The 19773-nt window shown below is 58.2% G+C and overlaps 1 protein-coding gene across 6 annotated transcripts in view; it reads left to right on the forward strand.

The window, feature by feature from the left end:
- MEF2D (myocyte enhancer factor 2D) overlaps window positions 1-17330 on the forward strand; it is a 32673-nt gene extending 15343 nt beyond the window's left edge. Inside the window, exons 4-12 of one of the 6 annotated variants that reach the window (XM_086478526.1) lie at window positions 755-766; window positions 1446-1658; window positions 4405-4461; window positions 7994-8184; window positions 8564-8584; window positions 11900-12026; window positions 15131-15215; window positions 15315-15356; window positions 17000-17330. In XM_086478526.1, coding sequence (XP_086334652.1) covers window positions 755-766; window positions 1446-1658; window positions 4405-4461; window positions 7994-8184; window positions 8564-8584; window positions 11900-12026; window positions 15131-15215; window positions 15315-15356; window positions 17000-17330 — 1079 coding nt within the window. Of the gene's footprint in view, window positions 1-754; window positions 767-1438; window positions 1659-4399; window positions 4462-7993; window positions 8185-8563; window positions 8585-11896; window positions 12027-15130; window positions 15357-16999 lie in introns of all 6 variants that reach the window. The other 5 variants (XM_086478522.1, XM_086478521.1, XM_086478519.1 and 2 more) reach the window with 5 other exon arrangements.
- Window positions 17331-19773: the final 2443 nt, after the last annotated feature.

The following is a 19773-nucleotide window of genomic DNA, read 5'->3' on the forward strand; positions in this document are numbered from 1 at the left end:
ACGCTGCTCCCGTGTTCGTGCAACGCCCAAGAAACCTTCCCCCTCGCGGTTTTGCAGCCATGCAGAATAAGCTCCTGGGGTCGAGCAGAGGGAGGACTCTGCCTTACAGCTCTCCCCAAAGGTCTGGGAAACGCCGAGCCCGGGCCCTTTGAGCAGCGAGCTGATGGCCCTGGGAGCGATGCCGCAGCGCAGGCTCAGAGCCGTCATCCTCTGAGCTTGCCTGCAGCCACGGGATATCTCTGAAGGACAGGATGTCCTTGAGAGGCTGGTGGGGAGGGTTTCCAGCAGCGAGGCGTGGGTGAGCACCATCCCTCTCCTTCCTCATGTCCTTCCCTCTTCCCCCAAAAGAAAATGGCCCATCTAGGAGCAGATTTCTGGAGGAGAGGGGGACCGCAGGGCTGCAACCCCCACGTGGCGGCAGTGAGGGGTTGCTTGGCTCCCTCTGCCCTCGCCGGTGCCGAGGTCCCAGCTCTGGTCCCATCCGGCACTGGGCTGCACTGCCTCTCCAGCCCTGAGCTGGAGGGACTTTAGCAAAGTGGGACTTTAGCAAAGCCCCTGCTAAAGCCTCTAAGCAGGTGCCTGCTCCTGTTAACGAAGAGCAAATCAGTGACATAAGACAGACGGATAGGATAATCACAGTGAGTCTGTCTCCAGCAGGGACGCTGGTAGGTGAAGCTGGTGCTCGACCTGCGGCCAAGGATAGGGCGCTAGCGATGCTCCAGCTTCCCTGGGGTCAGCTCCTCCTCCTTCCCAGCACCTCCCGGAGGTGCCAGGATGGATCCCAGCGTCACCTGGGGGCTGTGCGGAGCAAAACGAGCCTTTCCCAGATGCTCAGCCGCTGGCAGCAGTGCCAGCCCAAACTGGTGGTCCACTGCCAGCTCTTTGGGAGGACTCTTCCCATCCCGCTGGATGAGGAATGGCCTTGTAAAATCCCTGCGGGCTGCTTGGCCTCTGCGGTGGGATGAAGGGAAGCACTGAGTCTGGCCGCTCTTGGTGCTGGCAGGGGCAGACCACTGTGCTGCTGCCCGCCTTCATGTACTGGGGGGGGGGGGTTCGAGCCACCCCTCCATGGGCTGCCCTGAAAACACTGGGGGTACATCAATACAGCCTGAAAAGCAACTGGTTGCAAAGCTCTGATGTGTCCAAGCGGACAGCTGATGGCTCATCCCGGTCTTCCCTGGTGGGGTCTGGGCTCCGGTGCATCCCACCGAGATGCCAGTATGGGCAGGGTGCCAGCACAGCAGCACAGGTCAGCAGTACGATGGGGGGCTTAGGGGGCCCCCAAACTGTCCCCCTCTTCTTTTCAGCAGTGGGGTGTTGCTGCTGCTTCTGCGATGCAGGATCAGGCCCACTCTCACTCAGAGCCTCTAAAGCAAGGAACGTCCCTGCTCCTCACCTGGCGGCGCCGGCTCCCCTTTACCCCCTGCTCTCTGTTCAGTCCGCAGTGCCCGCTCCGAACTTTGCCATGCCCGTGACAGTGCCGGTGACCAACCAAAACACGCTGCAGTTCAGCAACCCCGGCAGCTCGCTGGTGACCCAGTCCCTGGTGACCTCCTCGCTGACGGACCCCCGGCTCCTCTCACCACAGCAGCCCGCACTGCAGAGAAACACCGTGTCCCCGGGGCTGCCGCAGAGACCGGCCAGTGCAGGTGAGCGATGCCGTGACCCTCCGCACCACCCACCCTCCTCATCCTCCCTGCGAGAGCCTTGCTGGGGGCGCAGCACCTAGCACAGGCCATCGCGGGAGGCAGGGGACACCCCTGCTGCCTCCATCCAGGGCAGGACTTGTCCCTGGGTGGCAGGAGCAGCCTGGAAGGGTTGTCGCTCATTGGTGCTTGTTCCTGCCCTCCTGCCAGAGGTGAATGCCCCTCCCAGTTTGTCCCTTGGCCTGAAACTGAGCCCCCCCCAGCTTTACCCAGGTCTTTTTGAGAGCCGGATCACTGCAGGGATCTGTTTGGAGGTTGGGCAGCGCAAGGAGATGAGTCACCCGGCGCTGTTCCCAGACTTGGGGGTGGCTGCCGGCATCCCGCTAGCCGGTGGCACTCCAGTGACACGGCACTGCTGCCTAAAAAGGGCTTCTCTGAGTCGGGCCGTGCTGGTTGCAGTTGGTCGCCGAGCAATTACTCATGCAGATCTGCTGACAGACCAAGGGGAGAGGTCGTCTCCAGCGGGGACCGGCAATGGGCAGTGGAGGGCAGGTTAGGGGAGAGGAGCCCATCACCCGTGTCCCCTGCAGTGGCGTCGGCAGGAGTGGGGAACGACGACGTGTGACCACAGCCCGTCTCTCCCGCAAGTGCGATCATAAATAAGAATAGCATGCAGAAAGCCCCTGCCTGCTATTTTGGTTGTCACAGATGGTCTGTAGAAATCACACAGGCTGCAAATGGCAGAGCTGGTGACTGTGATTGCTGGGATGGACATCTGGGCAGTGGGCGCCAGCCCCCTGGGGCTGTGAGAGCTCATGGGGGACTTTGCAAAGGGGCTGGAGGGGTGCAAGAAGGTCTGGGAGGTGCCTCCAGCAGCAGGTCGGTTGGCTGGGTGAGAGCAAGCAGAAAGAGGTGCCTGGACTGGGATGCAGGAGGAGCCGTGGTTCAAAGCCGGCTTCTGTGCTGACTGCTCTCCCCACACGGTCTCAGGGATGGCTCGGAGTGCTCAGATACCAGGATGAGGCCCCCAGACCTGAGGGAGAGGGGTCTTTCTGCTCTAGGACTGGTCCCAAAGAGCAATGTCTCCCTTCAGGCTGGGCGGCAGAGCTTTCCTCAGGCACAGACGGCCGTAGCTCCGGCTGCAGGGTTCTCCCCTGCCCTCTCAGAAGCCCCTCTGCTGAAAAAAAAAAAAGAGGCTTCGCTGTAATGTGGGATCTGCTGGAGGCTTGCCATTTCCAGGTTGCTCGCTCGCCGTTCATTTGAAGGGGGATAATTTCATGGTTGTGAGCGCAGAGGTGTTCCAAGTCCAGCCATCTGCGTCTCATTCACTCCCTGCCTGGGACACGGAAGAAATCCTGTTTATAGGAGCCAGGCCCTTGCATGTTAGAAGAGCTTTTTTTTTTTTCTTTTTCCCCCTTAATTTTTTTTTTTTTTTAATTTCTCAAGCGGAGAGCAGAGCGCTGCGGCGTTGTTTCCAAAGCAAACGCGCAGCAGAGCGTCAGGTCGGTATCTCGGCGCTGGCCGATGCTGTCTACTCAGGGACAGCGTGGGAGAAGGGCAGCCAAGGGGGTTAATGGGGTCGATGTCGCTCACCCAAGGGGATGAGCCTGCTTTGGCAGTGTTGGCGCCAGGATCTGGGGTGCAAATGTGGTCCCACGACACGGCATGGTCCCCAAATCCTGGTGGGATCCCTCCTCCAGTACTTTGGAGGCAGCGGGACCGCTGGCTTTGCATCCCTATCCCTTGAAGGGAGGGCGCTGCGGTGCCGCGGCTGCCACATTTTGGGGGTCACCTTGCCCTTTTGCAAGCTCTAAAATATTTTTGGGACCGCTGCCATCCCCCATCATGCTCCCACGTGGTGAGCAAACGGCAGCGGCTCAGCCCACCAGCCCTCCTTCTGCTTTCAGGGGCTCGCTGCAAGCCCAGACCCAAGAGCTGAAGGCTGGAAAAAAGGTTTCTGTCTCAGGTTTCCCCATCTGGGGTAAGAAGGGTTGGGTGGTGGTTAGAGGTGGGGTTTGGGATTGGAGGCTCCTCGTTCCCCTGCCCAGGGCTCTGGGATGACTGCGGTTGCAGCTCCGGAGCCTCCATGCTGGCTGTTGGCTGAAATCACCACCTGCGGTGTGGCCAGGCAGCCCCAGGCTGTGAATAGGTGCCTTTCAGAAAGAACTCAATAACCAGGCAGAAAAAAAGAAAATCTTCTCACAGGCGAGGCAAAACATTCAGTTTATGGGGATAAAAAGGCCTCTGGTATGGTTTTTCCCTGCACGGCGGGGAGCGGCGGCGCTTTCCAAGCGTTGGGACCGTGGGAGGCTGAATTCTAGCGGCGTCCTGGCAGCGTGCGGGGATGGTTTCCATTTGGTGCGAACATTACGGGGGAGATAGTGTTTCACGTCTTGCTGCTGGGGCTCTCTTCCCCCCTCCCCCCCCCCGCCCTTCCCAGCACCAGCCCCGTGTCCCCCCAAAGTGGGGCCTGGAATAAAATAGCCGCAGTGTTTTCCAAGCCGCCTCCTTTGGAGCACGCTCCTTTGTCGCCTGGCTTCTTCCCAAAGGAAACGGATCTGCCTGGATAATGTTTCCCAACCTGATCACCAGGAATGCTGCTCGTTTTGCCCAGGACTTTTTCCCCGGGAAGACAACACCGCTCATTTTCCTCTGCCTTCCTCCCTCGTGCCCCCCATCTTCTTCCCCACTCCCTAAAAGGAGGGATGCACACCCTCTTTCCAACTGGACGGTGACCCCGTTTCCAATTGTTTTGCAGGGGCGATGCTCGGGGGAGACCTGAACAACACGAACGGAGCCTGCCCGAGCCCTGTGGGTAAGTCAGGAGCTGTTGCCTTTCGGCAAGTGGTGCGGGCACCTGCACCCTTGGCTCTGGTTGCCACTCCTCGCCTCAGTTTCCCCCCAGATTTTGCTTCGCTGTTTGGTGCCATCCGTCGATGGAGAAGCGCTAGGGAAGATTTTGCTGCTGTTGGCAGTGGGAGGGTTTGGCACGTGGAGCTCCAGGCCCTCACCTTTGCTTGGGGGCTGCTTGTTTCAGTGGAGACCCCAGAGACCGAGGCAGGAGGGGGATGCATGTCCTGGGGGCCAGCATATCCCTTGGGTCTTTGGGAGAGCTGCAAATAAAGGGGCTGGCTGAGATGGCCACTGAGGACCATGATTTGAGCAACACCCCGTGCTGCAACTGGTTCCTCCCCTGACCTCGGGTGAGTCACTTAACACCTGATTCCTTGTTGCGCTTGGGGCCTATGAAAGAACTTTATTGCGAGGAAAAAAGCTCATTAAGGTCCCTTTCCACTGTGAGAGCCTCAGTGCTAACAAGGCTCAGGCCTTGTGGCTTAGCTCCCCAGTATAAAATGCGCTAATAATACCTCCTTCCCTGCAGTCTGCCTCCACTGTCTGCAGGGTGAGGTCTTCAGGATCGGCGCTTGCGTAGGTACAACCCAAAAGCCAGCAATGGCCCCTGGGTCCTGCTGGGAAGCAGCTGCCGCTACCGGCACCGCTGCTGCGGGCTGTAGTCCAGGGCTGAGCAGGATGGAGTGAAGGCGAGGCGGAGTGGGGAAGGCAGCCTTGCACTGGGAGCTGGGCTTGTCACCCCCTTGGGGGCTTTTTGCAGTGGGGTGCCAGCCGACAGCACAGAGGAGGGGTGTGAAATTCAGCGTTGCCCCAGTTCAAACCAAATGGGAGCCTGGGTCCCACCAGTTGTGTGGACAGGGCTGGTCCAGATGTGGTTCTGCAGCACTGCGGCCGCCCATCCCGGCTCCCAGGAATAACCTTCTCCCAGTGCTGGGCAGCAGCCGTGCCAGCACCAGGGGACTTTCTCCCCGGCTGTGCCTCCAGAGCAAACCCTGCCAGGGCAGTTCATGGGGTTGGCATCTCACCGGGGTCCTTCCAACACCCGACGCAGAGCTTTGCTGCTCCTTCGAAGGCAGATGGAAGGGGCCATCGTGTTGCAGACCCCCAGCCACCTTCGTGGCCTCTTTTCCCCCCCGAGGCCACCCCCACATCAGCTGTTGGGAGCAGCCACGGCGACGCGGAGCTTGGCAGAGCCCGTGAATGTCAGCATTGACGTCACCGGAGCATTCCCTGCGTTCCTGCCGCCGCTCCAGGAAACGAGAGCGAGGAGCAGGGACAACCCGGCCATGGCCAGCCCTGGACTCCCGCTGTCCCCGGACCCCCACCGTCAGCTGCGGGAGGGGAGCGGGGGAGCGTGGCTCTGGCTCCAGCACCACACTTGTGGTTTTTGGATACCTGGGCCATCTCTTCCACCTCCTCCTCCTCCTCCTCCTCCTCCTCCTCCTCCTCCTCCTCCTTACTTGCAGTCTCTGCAGCACCAAGTGATCACCTGCTGCCTCTGAGTCATCAGCTGCCGGCTGCCTCTGGCCACATCCTATGGCGATGCTGGCTGCGTCCCCGCGCTCTGCTTGCATGCCAGGGCATGTGCCATCCTTAGTGCCTCCTGGCTTGGGAAGCACCTTGCCCACCCTGCCTGCCTCCCACAGTGCTGTGCCCTGGCTGTCCCCAGCTTTGCGAGGACACGGGGAGCTGCCAGGCTCCAGTTCACACCAGGGTGGTGCAAAGGCAGCCTGGAGCGCTCTGCTTTTGGACCCCGTTTTTGGGGAGAGGGGTTGTCCCAAAATCCTAATGCAGTCCTTTCTCTGGCTCACAGGGGTGGCCAGATCTAGGGCGGGGGGAACTCCTCCAATGGCAGCACCCAAGGTCCCCTGCCAGGGAAGCAAACTGAGGGGTGAGCAGCGGTGCTGGGACCCAAACCTGTGCCCTCCAGTGCCGGGGCGACCCCAACCCACACTCCAAGTGACATGCACGATAGCGTGGCATGCCTCAAAGTGGCACGAGAGCCGCCTGTGCATCCGTGTCGGTGCCACCTTGGGAAGGAGAATATCAAAGGGTTTTTAATTTCCTTTTTGGCTTTGCCTCCGGCCACTTTCACATGGCCACCGGCACTGCAGGTAGCGAAGGTCACCCGGGGGATTTTATGCGCCTTTGTTGTTAATAAATATAAAAGCCAGTGGCCTTGCGAGCAAAGTGCATGTAGTTCACAGTGTGTGGAGCTAGCCGGGACCTGAGGCACCCGGCACATGCCTTATGCACGGCTGCTCGCAGTGATTCAGGACTGGGAGGACACCTTGCTGGGGACAGGAATGCCAGTCCCCTCCCGCAGGGAGGGCCACGGATACGGGAGTTGCAAGACCCTGCAGCAGCAGCCGCCATGGGCATCCCTGCTGGGCAGCTGCCAGGCCCCTGGTGGGGCAGCATCTCTCGTGGGTGAGCTCAGACCCCTGTCCCCCGTGCCCAGTTTACCCCGTCACCACTGTGTCCAGCTCTGGGAGAGGCAGCGGCTGGCACTCGGCCCCCGATGAGCACGTGCCACGGCTGCGGCATCACTGCCACCAGCCGCCTGCTGAAATGCAGATGTAGCGCAATGGTAGATGTGATTAATAATGCAATCAGCGACCTATTTTTCCCCGTCTAACGTGCAATGAATATGAGGGCTGAATCCTGGTGATTGCTAAACGCCTTTCTATCTTTGGGGCCTATTCATAAAAAAACCCCAACCCTCATCAGAACAGTAATCTGATCCAATTTATTCCTTTCCTGATGTTCATCAAATCTTTTCCTTTTTAAATTTTTTTCTTCCTTTCCTTTCTTCTCCCCCCCCCCCCCCCCCCGCCCTTTGCACATAAAATCCTTAAGTGGGGCAGCAGGAGGAGGAGGAGGGAACCTCAGATCTTCAAAGGGGCAGCGGGATCAGTGAACCGAGTCCTCGCTCCGCCACAGCCCCTTTTCGCTGCTCCGGTACCATAAAGAGACCTTAAAAGCGAACGTAACAGTAATTATTCCCCCTTGCAAGGGCCCCAGCACCCTGCCAGAGCAGCATAAAGAGGCCTTGCTGCTGCAAATTGGGCCTCTAATATTTATTGGTTGTTAATGCGGTAACGATCATGGGTTCCTGCAGGTTGAGGAGCTGCTCCAGGCGCTGGGAGCTCAGGGCTGGCTGCCTGCCCTGCCTCTGCCCCTGCCTGGCCCAGGGCAGGTTTGCCTGGTCTCGGTGAGGAGGACAAAGCCGCTGCAGGCAACTGAGCGGCTGCTGGTGCTGCTGAGCTTGCTCGGGGCTGCACTGCGTTGCCAGCAGGTGGGCAGGGACCTGCGGGGGGGCTGTGGGTGAGCCTGCTTGGTGTGCAGGAGGGTTTTGGGGAGCCTGGGGGTGCTGCTTTCCCAGGGAGGAGCACCCATGGAGCCCCGCTGTGGCACCACTCGCCGTGTGTGTGTTTACCGTCGCCATGCATTCACCCTCACCTCTTTCCTCTCTGCCACCCATTTTCCTGCAGGAAATGGCTACGTGAGTGCCAGAGCTTCTCCAGGTCTCCTTCCTGTGTCCAACGGCAGCAGCTTGGGCAAGATCATCCCAGCCAAGTCCCCGCCACCTCCCCCGCACAGCACACAGCTCGCCACAAACAGCCGCAAGCCAGATTTACGCGTGATCACCTCGCAGAGCGGGAAGGGGCTAATGCACCATTTGGTGAGTGCCCGGCAGAGATCTGCCCGGAGGAAACCAGGGTGGGAGCACGTCCCCTGCCAGCAGACTGGGTGTAGGGTGGACTTTGCAGTGGAGCAGATGCGGTGCGGGCACCCCTGTTGCGTGCCGTAGCAGTGGGAGCTGGCTGGGGCCATGCCAGCGGGGAGACCCAAGGAGGAAGGTTTGGAGTTCCATTGGCACCATGCTGGGTGCAAACATCGTGGCGCAAAGCCCTGCGCCGGGCACTGGCGTAACCCGTACGTGTCGTGCATGCCCTGTGATAGGTGAGGGTGTGGCGCCGGCGAGCGCGGCGGCGCAGCGGTTGGCGGGGCTGTCGAGTTAATGGTGCCTCTCGGTTTTCTCCCTGTTCTCCCACGGGCAGACGGAGGACCACTTGGCTCTGGTGAGTTCCCTGCTGAGCACGCATGGCGGCGGGGTGGGACGTGGGCTGCTTGTCCCCTTGGTCCCCACACCCTGCCCTGGCTCGGCGAAGGCATGGGGCGCACGTAGGGGGTGGGCCCCGGTCCCTTTGCCCCCCCATTGGGAGCGTGGTGGGACATGGGCACTGGCGTGATTGTCACATCCAGTCCTGCCACAAAACCGCACTTTTAGGAAAACCAGGTTCCCTGTGGAAAAGAAGGAGCTGACATGAGCTGTGAAGTGCCTGTTTCTCCACCAAGGCCAGGCCCGTTGTGCAGGGAGGTCAGCCCACGTCCCTTTGGGGGCCGGTGCTGTGCAGAGCCAGCCTGGGCACCGCCACAGCCTGGGGACCTGCCCTGTGGGCTTTGCTGGAGCCACCACGGTTTACAGCAGACCTGGCCCACTGCCACCACATGAGAGATAGGGAGTAAATCAGGCTCTTCCCATATTAAGGATATTATTTAAAGCCTGTGTAAATCCACTGGCTGGCTAGTGCACTCCCTAAACCTCCTTTGTGCAACAGGGGCAGGTTTCTGTGTTATTTTTACGGCATCTTTTTTTTTCCTTTTGTGGGTTTTTTTGTTTGTTTTTTTTTTTTATTCCCCCTGCCAGCAAAGTGAGCACCACCTTGTTTGTGGCAATGATTCACCCTGTTCTGTTGCTATTCTGGTGCAGGGCAGATGGGCGACAGGTCAGCGCAGCGAGGAAAGGGCGAGAGCCGCTGTAGGATGCAGCTCACGCAGCCAGGGAAAAGCTCTCCAAAAACACAGGAGTAAGCCAATACCTCTCACAGCCTGCAAGGAGACTCTTGGCCAGGGGAAGGATTGGCCAGGGCTTCAGCAGACTGGAATTCTGCTGCTCTCCATGCCCCCGAACCCTTCTTGCTAACGGCCCCCTCCCAGCAGCTCCGTGCCTCAGTTTCCCCATCGGCAGAGTGAAAACAGTCACCACCCGCCTCCCCATCTGCTCATCACCGTTCCCGCTGCCAGAGGGCATTGCTTGCCTCCAAGCTGGAGGAGCAGCTTGCTTTAGGCAAAAATCAGCCAGGTTGGCATTAACGGTTTTAATTGTTAGTCTGAGCTAACCCGGCTGGTTTTTGCCTGAAGTACAGTCCTCAACTGAGCTGAGCTGGCAGCGGGGAGACGGAGGATGATGAAATCCAGGAGTGGGGGGGACGGGGGACAGGGACCCCAGCACAGCTGGATCTGGAAGGGGAAAGCAGAGCCCTCTGCGGATTCATCCCGCCTGGCGCAGATGCCCCCTCCCCACACGCCCTGGCTCTGCCGCTAACCTTCTCCCTGCATTTGCTCCCTCCATATTGCTCAACCTACACACCAGATCTTCTCTCTAAATGGCAGCTCCCACCTCTCCGCGCACACACAGGCAGCGGGATGAGTCAGCTGCCCCTCCACCGAGACCTGCCCCATTGCCCTCAGCCCTTTGCCCACGGGCTCAGCCCCTGCCAACCCCCTGGGTTTGCTCCTGGAAGCTTTAGGCTCCAAGCACCATCTGCTCTTTTAGTGGGTTCAGAGAGGCATCCCCCCGTTTCTCTCCACGCCTGATCCTAGATCCTAGAGCAGGATCCATTTGCCCAGCCTCCAGCGACAAGCGAGCTTACCTGGGAGCATGCCTGCATGGTTTTGTCACAAGCCTGAATGGCATTTTGCAACCAGGAGCGTTTTGCAAGCGGCACGGCGGTGTGAGTGGCATGGAGCAGCTTGTACACCTAAGCACCTCCTACCTGCATGAATCGGGGTGAAAACTGGGGTGCTTCCTACAGCGCAGCCAGGTCTGACATCCCCGCGTTCGCCTCGTGGTGTCACAGGGGTGGCTGCTGCCCCGTTCCTGGGGCTGATACACCCCTGCTCAGCCCACATCCCACCACCCCAACCCTCCGTCGTGTCCAGGCTCATCCCAGGAAAGCCGCAGAGCCTCGGTGCGAGGCTACCGGTGGGGCTGGGACTGTGGGTTGCATCCTGCTGGGCTGGCAAGAGAGGTACAGGGCTGAATTCTGCCCACCGCGAAGGCAGTTGTGCAGCGTCCTTAACCCGCGGGCAGTGGGCACAGCCAAGGACAGTTGCCAGCAGGATTTGTGCCAGCAGAACCTGCTCCTGCAGCCCCAGGGCTTTAGCAATTAGAGCCCTGGTAATCACCTTCCCTGGGTGGCGGGGAGGGACCTGTGGGCTGGGCAGCATGTGGGCGCAGGGTGCTGCAGATCTGGCACGGCGGAGTACCGTCACCCTCCAGAGGTGGCAAGGGCAGGGCTTTTAGCCTCCAGCCTTAGCCCAGGAGAGTCCTGTGTGGCCCGGAACCATTGCAGGATCCCATGCCCAGCCCTAAAAGGCCCTGGGAGGCCTCGGCACCGGGAGGAAGACTCCTCGCTGTGTCCCAAGGACGCAGCCAGCCTCATGCCAGGCGTGATTTAGGCTGGGCACTGCCCCAGTCTTCACAGGGTGACGTGTGCCGGGGTGCTTCAGATTAGAGTCAAGCCTCTTGAGTCTGATTTAAATCAGATCAGCAGAGACAGCCTAGATTATCTGCCTTGTAAACAGGGCTGAATCTGACCCGTAGATCCGCCCACGTAACTGCCTGGAAAACCACGGGGGGAGGCTGGTGTGCACTGGTCCAAGGGCAGAATTTTTCCACAGTGGACCCGCTTAATGCCCAAGTCACCCAAACCTCATGAGCTGGCGGGTTGCTGAGCCCTGGATTTTAAGTTGAAGGATGCCAGAGTGCCTTCAAAATCCTGAGAAAGACACAGCATCTTCAGCTTGCCTTAGAGGCCAGGGGCTCGTTCGTGGATGTGCCGGCTGCACTGCGTTAGCCGGGCCTGGTTTTGTTTGGTACCTTTTCCATTCCCTGAGTAGGACAGCAAACCTCACGTGCATCCTCTGGGAAACAGTAACTCCTCTTTTTTATGACAGAAGGAATGCAGACCAAGGTATCCCACTGTTATTCCCCTTCCATGCACACAGGGACATTGCTTGTCCTTGCAGGGGAAGCCCAGCCCTGGGCAGTAAGGTGACCCAACGCCAAGTGACCTGCAAATGAATGTCACAAGGGTCTGAAATGTCTGGGACTGGTGGGGTTTGCGCTTTGTCGCAACGAGGACTGGCCAGAGAATGAGTCCTGTGTAGTCCCGCAGTCTCCATCATCAGCCTCAGACGCCTCAAAGGCTGGTGCATGCCCAGGGGGGCAGCTGCAGAGCGAGGTTTTGGGGGGGCGGCCACAACCCGCGAGGACGATGGAATAAAACGCATCTGGGTTGTAACTCCCTCTCCGTTTGCTTCCCCAGCAGAACACGCAGCGGTTAGGTGTCTCACAAGCAACTCATTCTTTAACCACACCGGTTGTTTCTGTGGCTACTCCGAGTTTGCTGACGCAGGGGCTGCCTTTCTCTGCCATGCCAACAGCATACAACACAGGTAAGAGCACACAGCCCGGGTCAGAAGAACTTTCCGATGGATCATTTCATACGGGAGGGCAACGTGCTGCTGCAAACACGTGCCGCCGGGCTCTCTCTGAGCAAGTGCAGCCTCACTCGTGGAACTCACTGCTGCAAGACGTGGTCGAGTCCGAGAGTTTCACAGGATTAAAATCAAGGGGAAACTCGTAGTATAAATAACAAGAACTCGCTGTCACATCCAGAAGGGCTGTGCGGGCCTGATCCTGTCATGCTGTAGCCCATTGCACTGTGCTGGCAGTGTGAAGGTGCTTTTAAGTGGATGCTAATTACAGCTACGCCCATCTCCGGGCTCTTGAGAGCTCTGGATGATGTTGTAATAGGGGCTTAATGAAAATGAGCATCAGGCCCCCAAAAGTTGGGGAAGAATGCAAACCAGCCTGCTCGTAAGCATATCCAATTTGGGCTGGTGGGGTTCAAGCTGGCCTGAGGTGCCGGTTATGGCACGCTTGCCCGAGCGAAGGGGTTGTTCACCTGTCAAAAGCTCCACGAAGACTTGAAGGACGTGCCAGTTTCCTGCGTAACTTGCTTTGGCATCTGCTCAGAGAAAAGTTTGCAAAAATGTACAAAGCTGCTTGGCTGGAAGAACCCAGAATAGGCGTGGTAGGAACTCCCTCTCCTAATTAGTAGGTGTCGCCCAGAAGATGCCTGTTTGTGCGTGACGAGCAGGCTCCTCTCCTTGCTTGCAAATCGTTGGCCGTGTGGTCCAGCAGTCAGCCTGTGTACAGCCAAAGTCCCCAAAAATAGGTTTTAATTGAGCCCTGTGCTGCTGCCACTCAGGGCGGAGCAGGGGGAGGCTGAATTTCAGCTTTCTGTCTTTATTTTGCTCTTGCAGGTGACCACAGGCAGAGAAGTGTTCCCCCTTGGGCGCCTTTGGTGTCTGTGGCTGGGCTGTTTGTTAGAGCCACTGCAGGGGTTGTCATCGCATTGATCACAGATGACCTGAGCAGACACCAAGCCTGGGGCATCACCACTTGTGCTTTCCAGAGCTAACCTCTTAAGTGGGTGGGAATTATCTCGATTTCAGGCTGTGGTGAAGTTCCGCGGAGCTTTTTTTGCCAAGAAAGGTTGATTTTGCCAAGAAAAGTTGGCCCAAATGATCCTCCAGGTCACTTCCAACCCGGTATTCTATGATTCCCACCAACCAGGGTTGCATGCCCTTTCCCATGCTTGCTCTGCAGCCTGATTTAAGTCCAACCTGGCCGTTTGCAGCTCTGAGACACAGGATGGCTATGGTTGAAGCTCTTGGCGTTGGCTGCGGAGGCGGCTGTCGTAACCAGTGGGTGTTGGGAGCTCCTAAACCAGAATGGCTGGTGCTGGGGTTAAAGAACTACGGCGGGCAAAGAACCCAGGCCTTTCGGTAGGGTGTGCCTCCAATCAGCCCGTTGGCTTTGGCACTGGTTCAGCACCGTTGCAGCCACTGCTTTGTGCCGTGCTGCTGCTGGCGAGTTTGGCCCCGCTGCAGTGGGGAGGGCCGAAACCACGAGATGCCCAAAATGACAGTGAGAAAGGGAGAGGCAGGAGGGGCTCGGGAAGGGAGGACGAGTGTTTGAGAAACGCTCAGGCTCGGGGGGGGGTGGTGTGTCTGTATCAGATGCAGGCGGTCAAACCCCTGGAAGTGCAGTCGCGTGTCCACCCCCTTGGCAAAATATCCCCCTCCCCGTTTTGGGGGGCTGTTTTTTGGGATGCTCGTGGGAAAAGCATCTCCTGCCCCTCCCTGTGCAAGCGGGGGGGGGGGGGGGGGGGGGGGCAGTCCCGGGGTGTGGGGGTGCCCAGCCGGGGCGGGCGGGCGGGAGGACCCGGGGGGGGACACGACACACACATAGCGGGAGCGGCGGCTGCTGCGCGTGCCCGGCGGTGGGCGGAGAGCGCCCCCTGCTGCCGCGCAGCGACGGCCCACGCGGGGGGGGGTTATTCCCCAAGGGGGGGGTTATTCCCCGAGAGGGGATTTGTTCGCCCAGGGAGGGATTATTCCCCCTGTGTCTGTGCGTTTTATACCGGGGGGTGGAGTGGGGGGGTGGGTTGTTGTCCATCCCGGTCCGTCCTGGGTGGGGTCATTTGCTGTTGCCATGTGGCAGTGAGGGTGACCAGGGGAGTGTGGAAGTGGGGAGCTCATGGCTTAGAGGTCGAAGACTAGAGAGAAGGGCGACATTTTGTAGGTTGAGGTTGGCGAGACCGTGGCCCTTCCCAGAGAGGTGGAAGACACCTTATCCCCGGGGACATTGAAGGTCAGGTTGGACGGGACTGTGAGCAGCCTGGTCTAGTGGAACATGTCCCTGCCCATGGCAGGGGGTTGGACTGGATGGCCTTTAAGGCCCCATCCAACCCAAACTAGTCTGTGGGCTGCATCCCCAGCAGCATAGCCAGCAGGTTAAGGGAGGGGATTCTGCCTCTCCGGTGAGACCTCCCCGTGGCATCATGTCCAGCTCTGGGGTCCTTGGGACAGGAAAGACGTGGACCTGTTGGAGTAGGTCCAGAAGAGGTTACTAAGATGATCGGAGGGGTGGAACAGCTCTGCTGTGAGGACAGGCTGAGAGTTGAGTTGTTGGGAGAGGAAGATACTCCGGGGAGACCTTGCTGCAGCCTTCCAGTACTTAGAAGAAGGTGGCACAGACTTTTTCGTAGGACCTGTAGCAGTAAGACAAGGGGTGGTGGTTTAAAACTAAAAGAGGGGAGGTTCAGACTAGACACAAGGAGGAAATTCTTCACTGTGAGAGTGGTGAGACCCTGGCCCAGGCTGGCCAGAGAGGTGGGAGATGCCCTGTCCCTGGAGACATTCAAGGTCAGGTTGGACGAGGCTCTGAGCAACCTGGTCTAGTGGAAGATGTCCCTGCTCACTGCATCACTAGATGGCCTTTGAAGGTCCCTTCCAACCCAAACCATTCTGTGATTCTAAGAGAAGTGTCCTGTGGCCAGCATCCCTGCGCAACTCACAGCAACAGCTGGTACTTGCCAGGTTGTGGCTGGTTGGTGTCTCTGGAGCGGGTCTCCATCTTCCAGCAGCGCTCGGGGCTCTGTTGGGGTAGGTTTGCCGTTGAAGTGACAGAAGGGCTCCTTCCTTTCCAGATTATCAGCTGACGAGCGCTGAATTGTCTTCACTGCCAGCCTTCACCTCACCTGGTGGGCTTTCCCTTGGTAACATCTCTGCCTGGCAGCAGCAGCAGCAGCAGCAGCAGCAGCAGCAGCAGCAACAACAGCAGCAGCAGCAACAACAGCAGCAGCAGCAGCAGCAACAGCAGCAGCAACAGCAGCAGCAGCAGCACCTGGTTCCTGTATCGCTAGGAAATTTAATGTAAGTGAAATGGGGACCCGGGACCACTCAGCTGATGTTGTAAAAGAGGGAAACGAGGAATTCCTCCAAGGTGCCAAGCCTGCAGAACCCAAGCTGTGACTCCTCCGCTGGGTTATCATCTTCCTCCCGCTGCAGGGCCCTGGCAATTACAGTGGGGTTAGGCTGTTCCTCTGAGAGGCAGGAGCAGACATGCCCTGAGCTGCAGGAGGAGCCAGACCAGCCAGCTCGTGAAGTTTGGGGAATCCTGTCCCTACCACTGTCGTAGGAGTCCTCAGCTGAGGTCAGGGCAATGGTGTCCTAGGTGATGCTCTCTGAGAGCTGCTTCTTGCTGGCTGTCCGCAGCGGGAGGATTGCTCTCTTCAGCTCACAGTGGGGGAGCTGAGATACAGCAAGAGCCAGAGTGAAAGAGGATGATCGTTGCAGAATAAGATGTCTGGAAATAGCGGTCCTGCTAGTGTAGGCAGAGGGCAGCTTTAAGTATTGAGAAGGAATTGCTTTACTCCAGGGACAAAAAAATACATGTGCTTGCATATTGGAGCAGGTTTTCTGAAGTGGAGACACTTTTAGTCTGGAGTTAAGCATCCACACACGGAGCTTGTTCAGAGTATCTCAGTCAAAACTGCCCAGAGAAGTTGTGGCTACCCCTCCCTGGCAGTGCTCAAGGCCAGGTTGGAGGGGGCTTGGAGCAACCTGCTCCAGTGGAAGGTGTCCTTGCCTATGGCAGGGGCTTGGAATGAGATGAGCTTTAAGGTCCCTTCCAACCCAAACCATTCTGTGATTCTGTGAAAATAAAGATTTAAGCAAGTTGCCCGTGGTCACACTGAGACCGTGGGACAAAAAGAAGCAAGAGTTGAAGAGGGGGATTCAGCGACTTTGCCCCAAGCCCAGTTTAGGGGTAAGACTCCGACATCCCCAGCGCAAAGTGCCAGGTGGGTGTATGGATGCACCAGGCTTCTGCGCGGTGAGTTTGGTGCGTTTCTCCACTGCCTGGAGCCCGTTTTCTAGGCAGGGCAGGCAGCAGCTGCCTGGACCTCCTGCACCAGCGGGGCTGCAGGACAGGCGGAAAGCCTGGATGGAATTTGAGGCTGTAGTAAAGAGGCTGAAGAAGTTCCCGGCTTGGAGCCAAAACACCCGTCTGAGCGCTCCACTGGGTTTGCGCAGCTCCCGGGGGACGCTGGGGCAGAGCCGTAGGGGTGTCGCAGCCTGTCCCTGTCCTCCCTGCGTTGGGTCACTGCCGCAGAGACGGCGGGTGGGATCGGGGCTGGATTGCAGGATGCTGGTGGAGGAGGGATGCTGCCCGCAGGGTCGTGCAGGGTCTAATCCTGGCTCGGCGGTGATGTGTCATGGTGAGTGCACGGATTATGAATTCTGGAGTCATAATAATGCATAATTCTAATTATGAATCCAGATTTGTAATCTAATCCATATTCATAACCTAATCCAGATTGATAGTTCTGGATTCATTCAGCTGTGGGGTGTGCGGGTTATGAATTCTGTGGTTTGGACAGTAAGAGGACACCAAAAAGATGAATAATGAGAGACTTCCCATTGTCTCCTCCTCCATCTGTTTCTCCCCCTTCCTCCCCTCCTGCCCTCCTCCTCCTCCTCTCCCAACCCTTCCCCCGTACCTGCCGGATGCCCAGACAAGGGAGTCACTTGTCCCACACCACCACTTTGACTGTCAACACCAACCCCAACATCAGCATCAAGTCAGAGCCCGTCTCGCCCAACCGGGAAAGAAACACTGCCACCCCGCTCAGCACCTTCCCCCACCAGCCCCGGCATGAGCCCACTGGCCGCTCGCCCGTCGACAGCCTCAGCAGCAACACCAGCTCCTATGAAGGCAGCAGCGAGCGGGACGATCCCACCCGCCCTGATTTCAGCTCATCCCTGGGCCTCCTGCGACCCACCAGCGAGCCCGAGGGGGAGAGCCCCTCCGTAAAGCGCATGCGGTTGGATACCTGGGTCACATAACGGGTCCCCGCCGTCCCTGGGAACGCCGCCGGCTCGCAGCGAGGCCGCGGGGAGAGGGCCGGGGAGGGGGGGGGGGGGGGCGCGGGGGCAAAATGGGTTATGGGGCTGGGGTGGGGGTGGGGGGGGACATTATCATAAACTGCCTGAGAAATAGCTTTAGGATTTTGTAGGCATTCATTCTAGCGCAGCAGGCGACGCACGCAGTACATACGATGCTCCTCGTCCGGGGGCCGCAGGCTCGGGAATAGCCGGATACGTGGGGAAATCCAGTAGCTGTGTCCTTGCCGAAACAAAAAAATCAGTGCTCGTCCCCGCAAGCCTGCACGGGCGGGCGGACCAGGCAGCAGTCGGTGCCTGTTGACCAGCGAGACCCCGGGGACGCTGGTGTCCCCCACCCCGGGAGGTCGGACCGTGTCCCTAGAGAAGAGCGCCTGCGGCAGGACGGGCTCCGAGGGGAGACGGGGCATGGAGCATCCCCTTCAAGCAGCGCCTGGGCTCTCCTGTGGGCAGGAAGGGGCAGTTCGGACACGATCCAGCTCCCCACAAGGTTGAAGGGCTTTGGCAGGTGCCAGTTTTCTTAAAAGAGTTTTCTTAAAGGGGCTGGGAAGGCAGGCTGGCATTGGCCAGGGACGGCACCGAGAGCCCAACTTCGATATTAAGTGTGATGCAGACGCATCTGCAGCCGGATCCCATAAAGGTTGGGGAAAAAAAAGAGGCAGATTTTTAAGGCTTAATCCTTTTTGGCATGAAAAATTGGTGCAGACAGCATCCTTTGGGGCAGATAAGGGAACTCCACTGTTTCTGGCCACCGTCATTTTTAAAACTGCAGTTAACTTTCCCCAAATGCGGCGGGGAAAGTCTTGCCACTGCCCAGGTGCAGCGTGTTTGGAGAGGAAGGATGCATTATTGCTGCTTTTAAATAAAACCGTGGGGTTTACCAAACAAAATTTGTAAAAGCATTTTAAAAATGCATTCCCGTTCCACGTGGGCCAAAGCTTTCGATTAGAAAAAAATAGGAATAAATTATTTTTATTGAAGGATGCAACCGAAATAATTATCCTTTGGGATTTTGCCCAAAGGTTTCTGCGTCTCAAAAAAGTGAGGGTGAGCTGTGCGGGAAATCTGCCGAAGCCTCGATGGAGTGACTTACGGAAGAAAAAAGGAGGAAAACCCAAGGAATTTCCTCTTCTTGCAGCTTGCTCCAGCAGTTTCCCAGGGACATGCATCAGTGCCCCGACCCCAAAATGCAGCAGCCAGCTCAGGGCTGGAGGAGAAAGGCCCGTTCCTGGCTGGCATAAGCTTTAGGGATGAGCTCTCTCCCTGCAGGCGCTCTTCTCTGGGGTGCGGGTCCCCAGCCCAGCCTGCCGCCTCGTCGCCCTTGCACCACCCCTGCGGGGACAACCCTGGCCCCGCTCACCCCTGGGGTCACGGTGGCCAACCAGCACAAAACCTGCCCAGGTGTCACCTTTGCCAAATGGCTCCTTCGGTGGCCGGAGCCTGGACGGGCTCCGGGGGGTTGCAGAGGAGCCAGGAGCTGCTTTGGGGCCAGTGTCCCCCCAGGCCAGTGCAAAGAGAGGAGGAAAGTCACGGGAGGATTTAAACCCCTCCTAGAGCCCTCTGCCAAGCTTGACATGGTGAAACGAGGCGTATTGCGTAAAAATGTCTGGGATGATAGCAAAACCGAAGCAAATTTTAGGGTTTTTTACAAATTTTTCCCAACCAAGCATTTTCCCCAAAGTTTCTAATTGGAAAAACAATATGAAAAAGTCGATTGTTATTCAGAAATGAATGGGGGAGGGGTTGGAGGAGGAGGGGAAATGCTCCAAAAATTGGATGAAAATTAATAGTTGTGAGAAACGACGGCCAAAGAGGGAAATTGGGCCATGTCCTGGCCGGTCGGGCACGGCGGTGGACGAGCTGCTGGCCAAGAAGCATGGGGGTCGAGCCTCCCGGCACATCCCTTCCGAGCTAACACCTACCCTGACTTTTCCTCCTCTCCCCGGCGATGAAATCAGTTCGGGTGTGGAGACCAGGCAGAGGGACCGGGGTGGCCGATGCTCAGCCCATGACCTGCCGGAGCAGCCGAGGAGCCGATGCGGTGCCGGCTCACGCCAAGCCTTGCCTGGGTACCGGCATCTCACCAAAACCTGCGGCAAGCACCTTGCCGCGAAATCCCTGCCTGCGGGAACGAGGCCCTGAGAGATGGGCTGGCTGAAATGTCCCCGTGAAAATCCTTGAAATATCAAATTGATGCCACAGAATTTTTCCAAATAATGATTTTTGTTTTCAGTGATAAATTTTTCCTTCCCTCTCCTATTCCATGCTCCGGAGGGCCTCGGGTGGGCAGTGGGAGCCCCGCGGTGCCAGGGAGGGCTCCTGGCAGGTTTTGTGAGGTTAAACCCCCCCCATGTCCCCCTCCCCAAGCTGTACCCAGCGGGTACCA

Source organism: Leptosomus discolor, chromosome 26, assembly GCF_034619465.1.
Source record: "Leptosomus discolor isolate bLepDis1 chromosome 26, bLepDis1.hap2, whole genome shotgun sequence".
Taxonomy (NCBI): domain Eukaryota; kingdom Metazoa; phylum Chordata; class Aves; order Leptosomiformes; family Leptosomidae; genus Leptosomus; species Leptosomus discolor.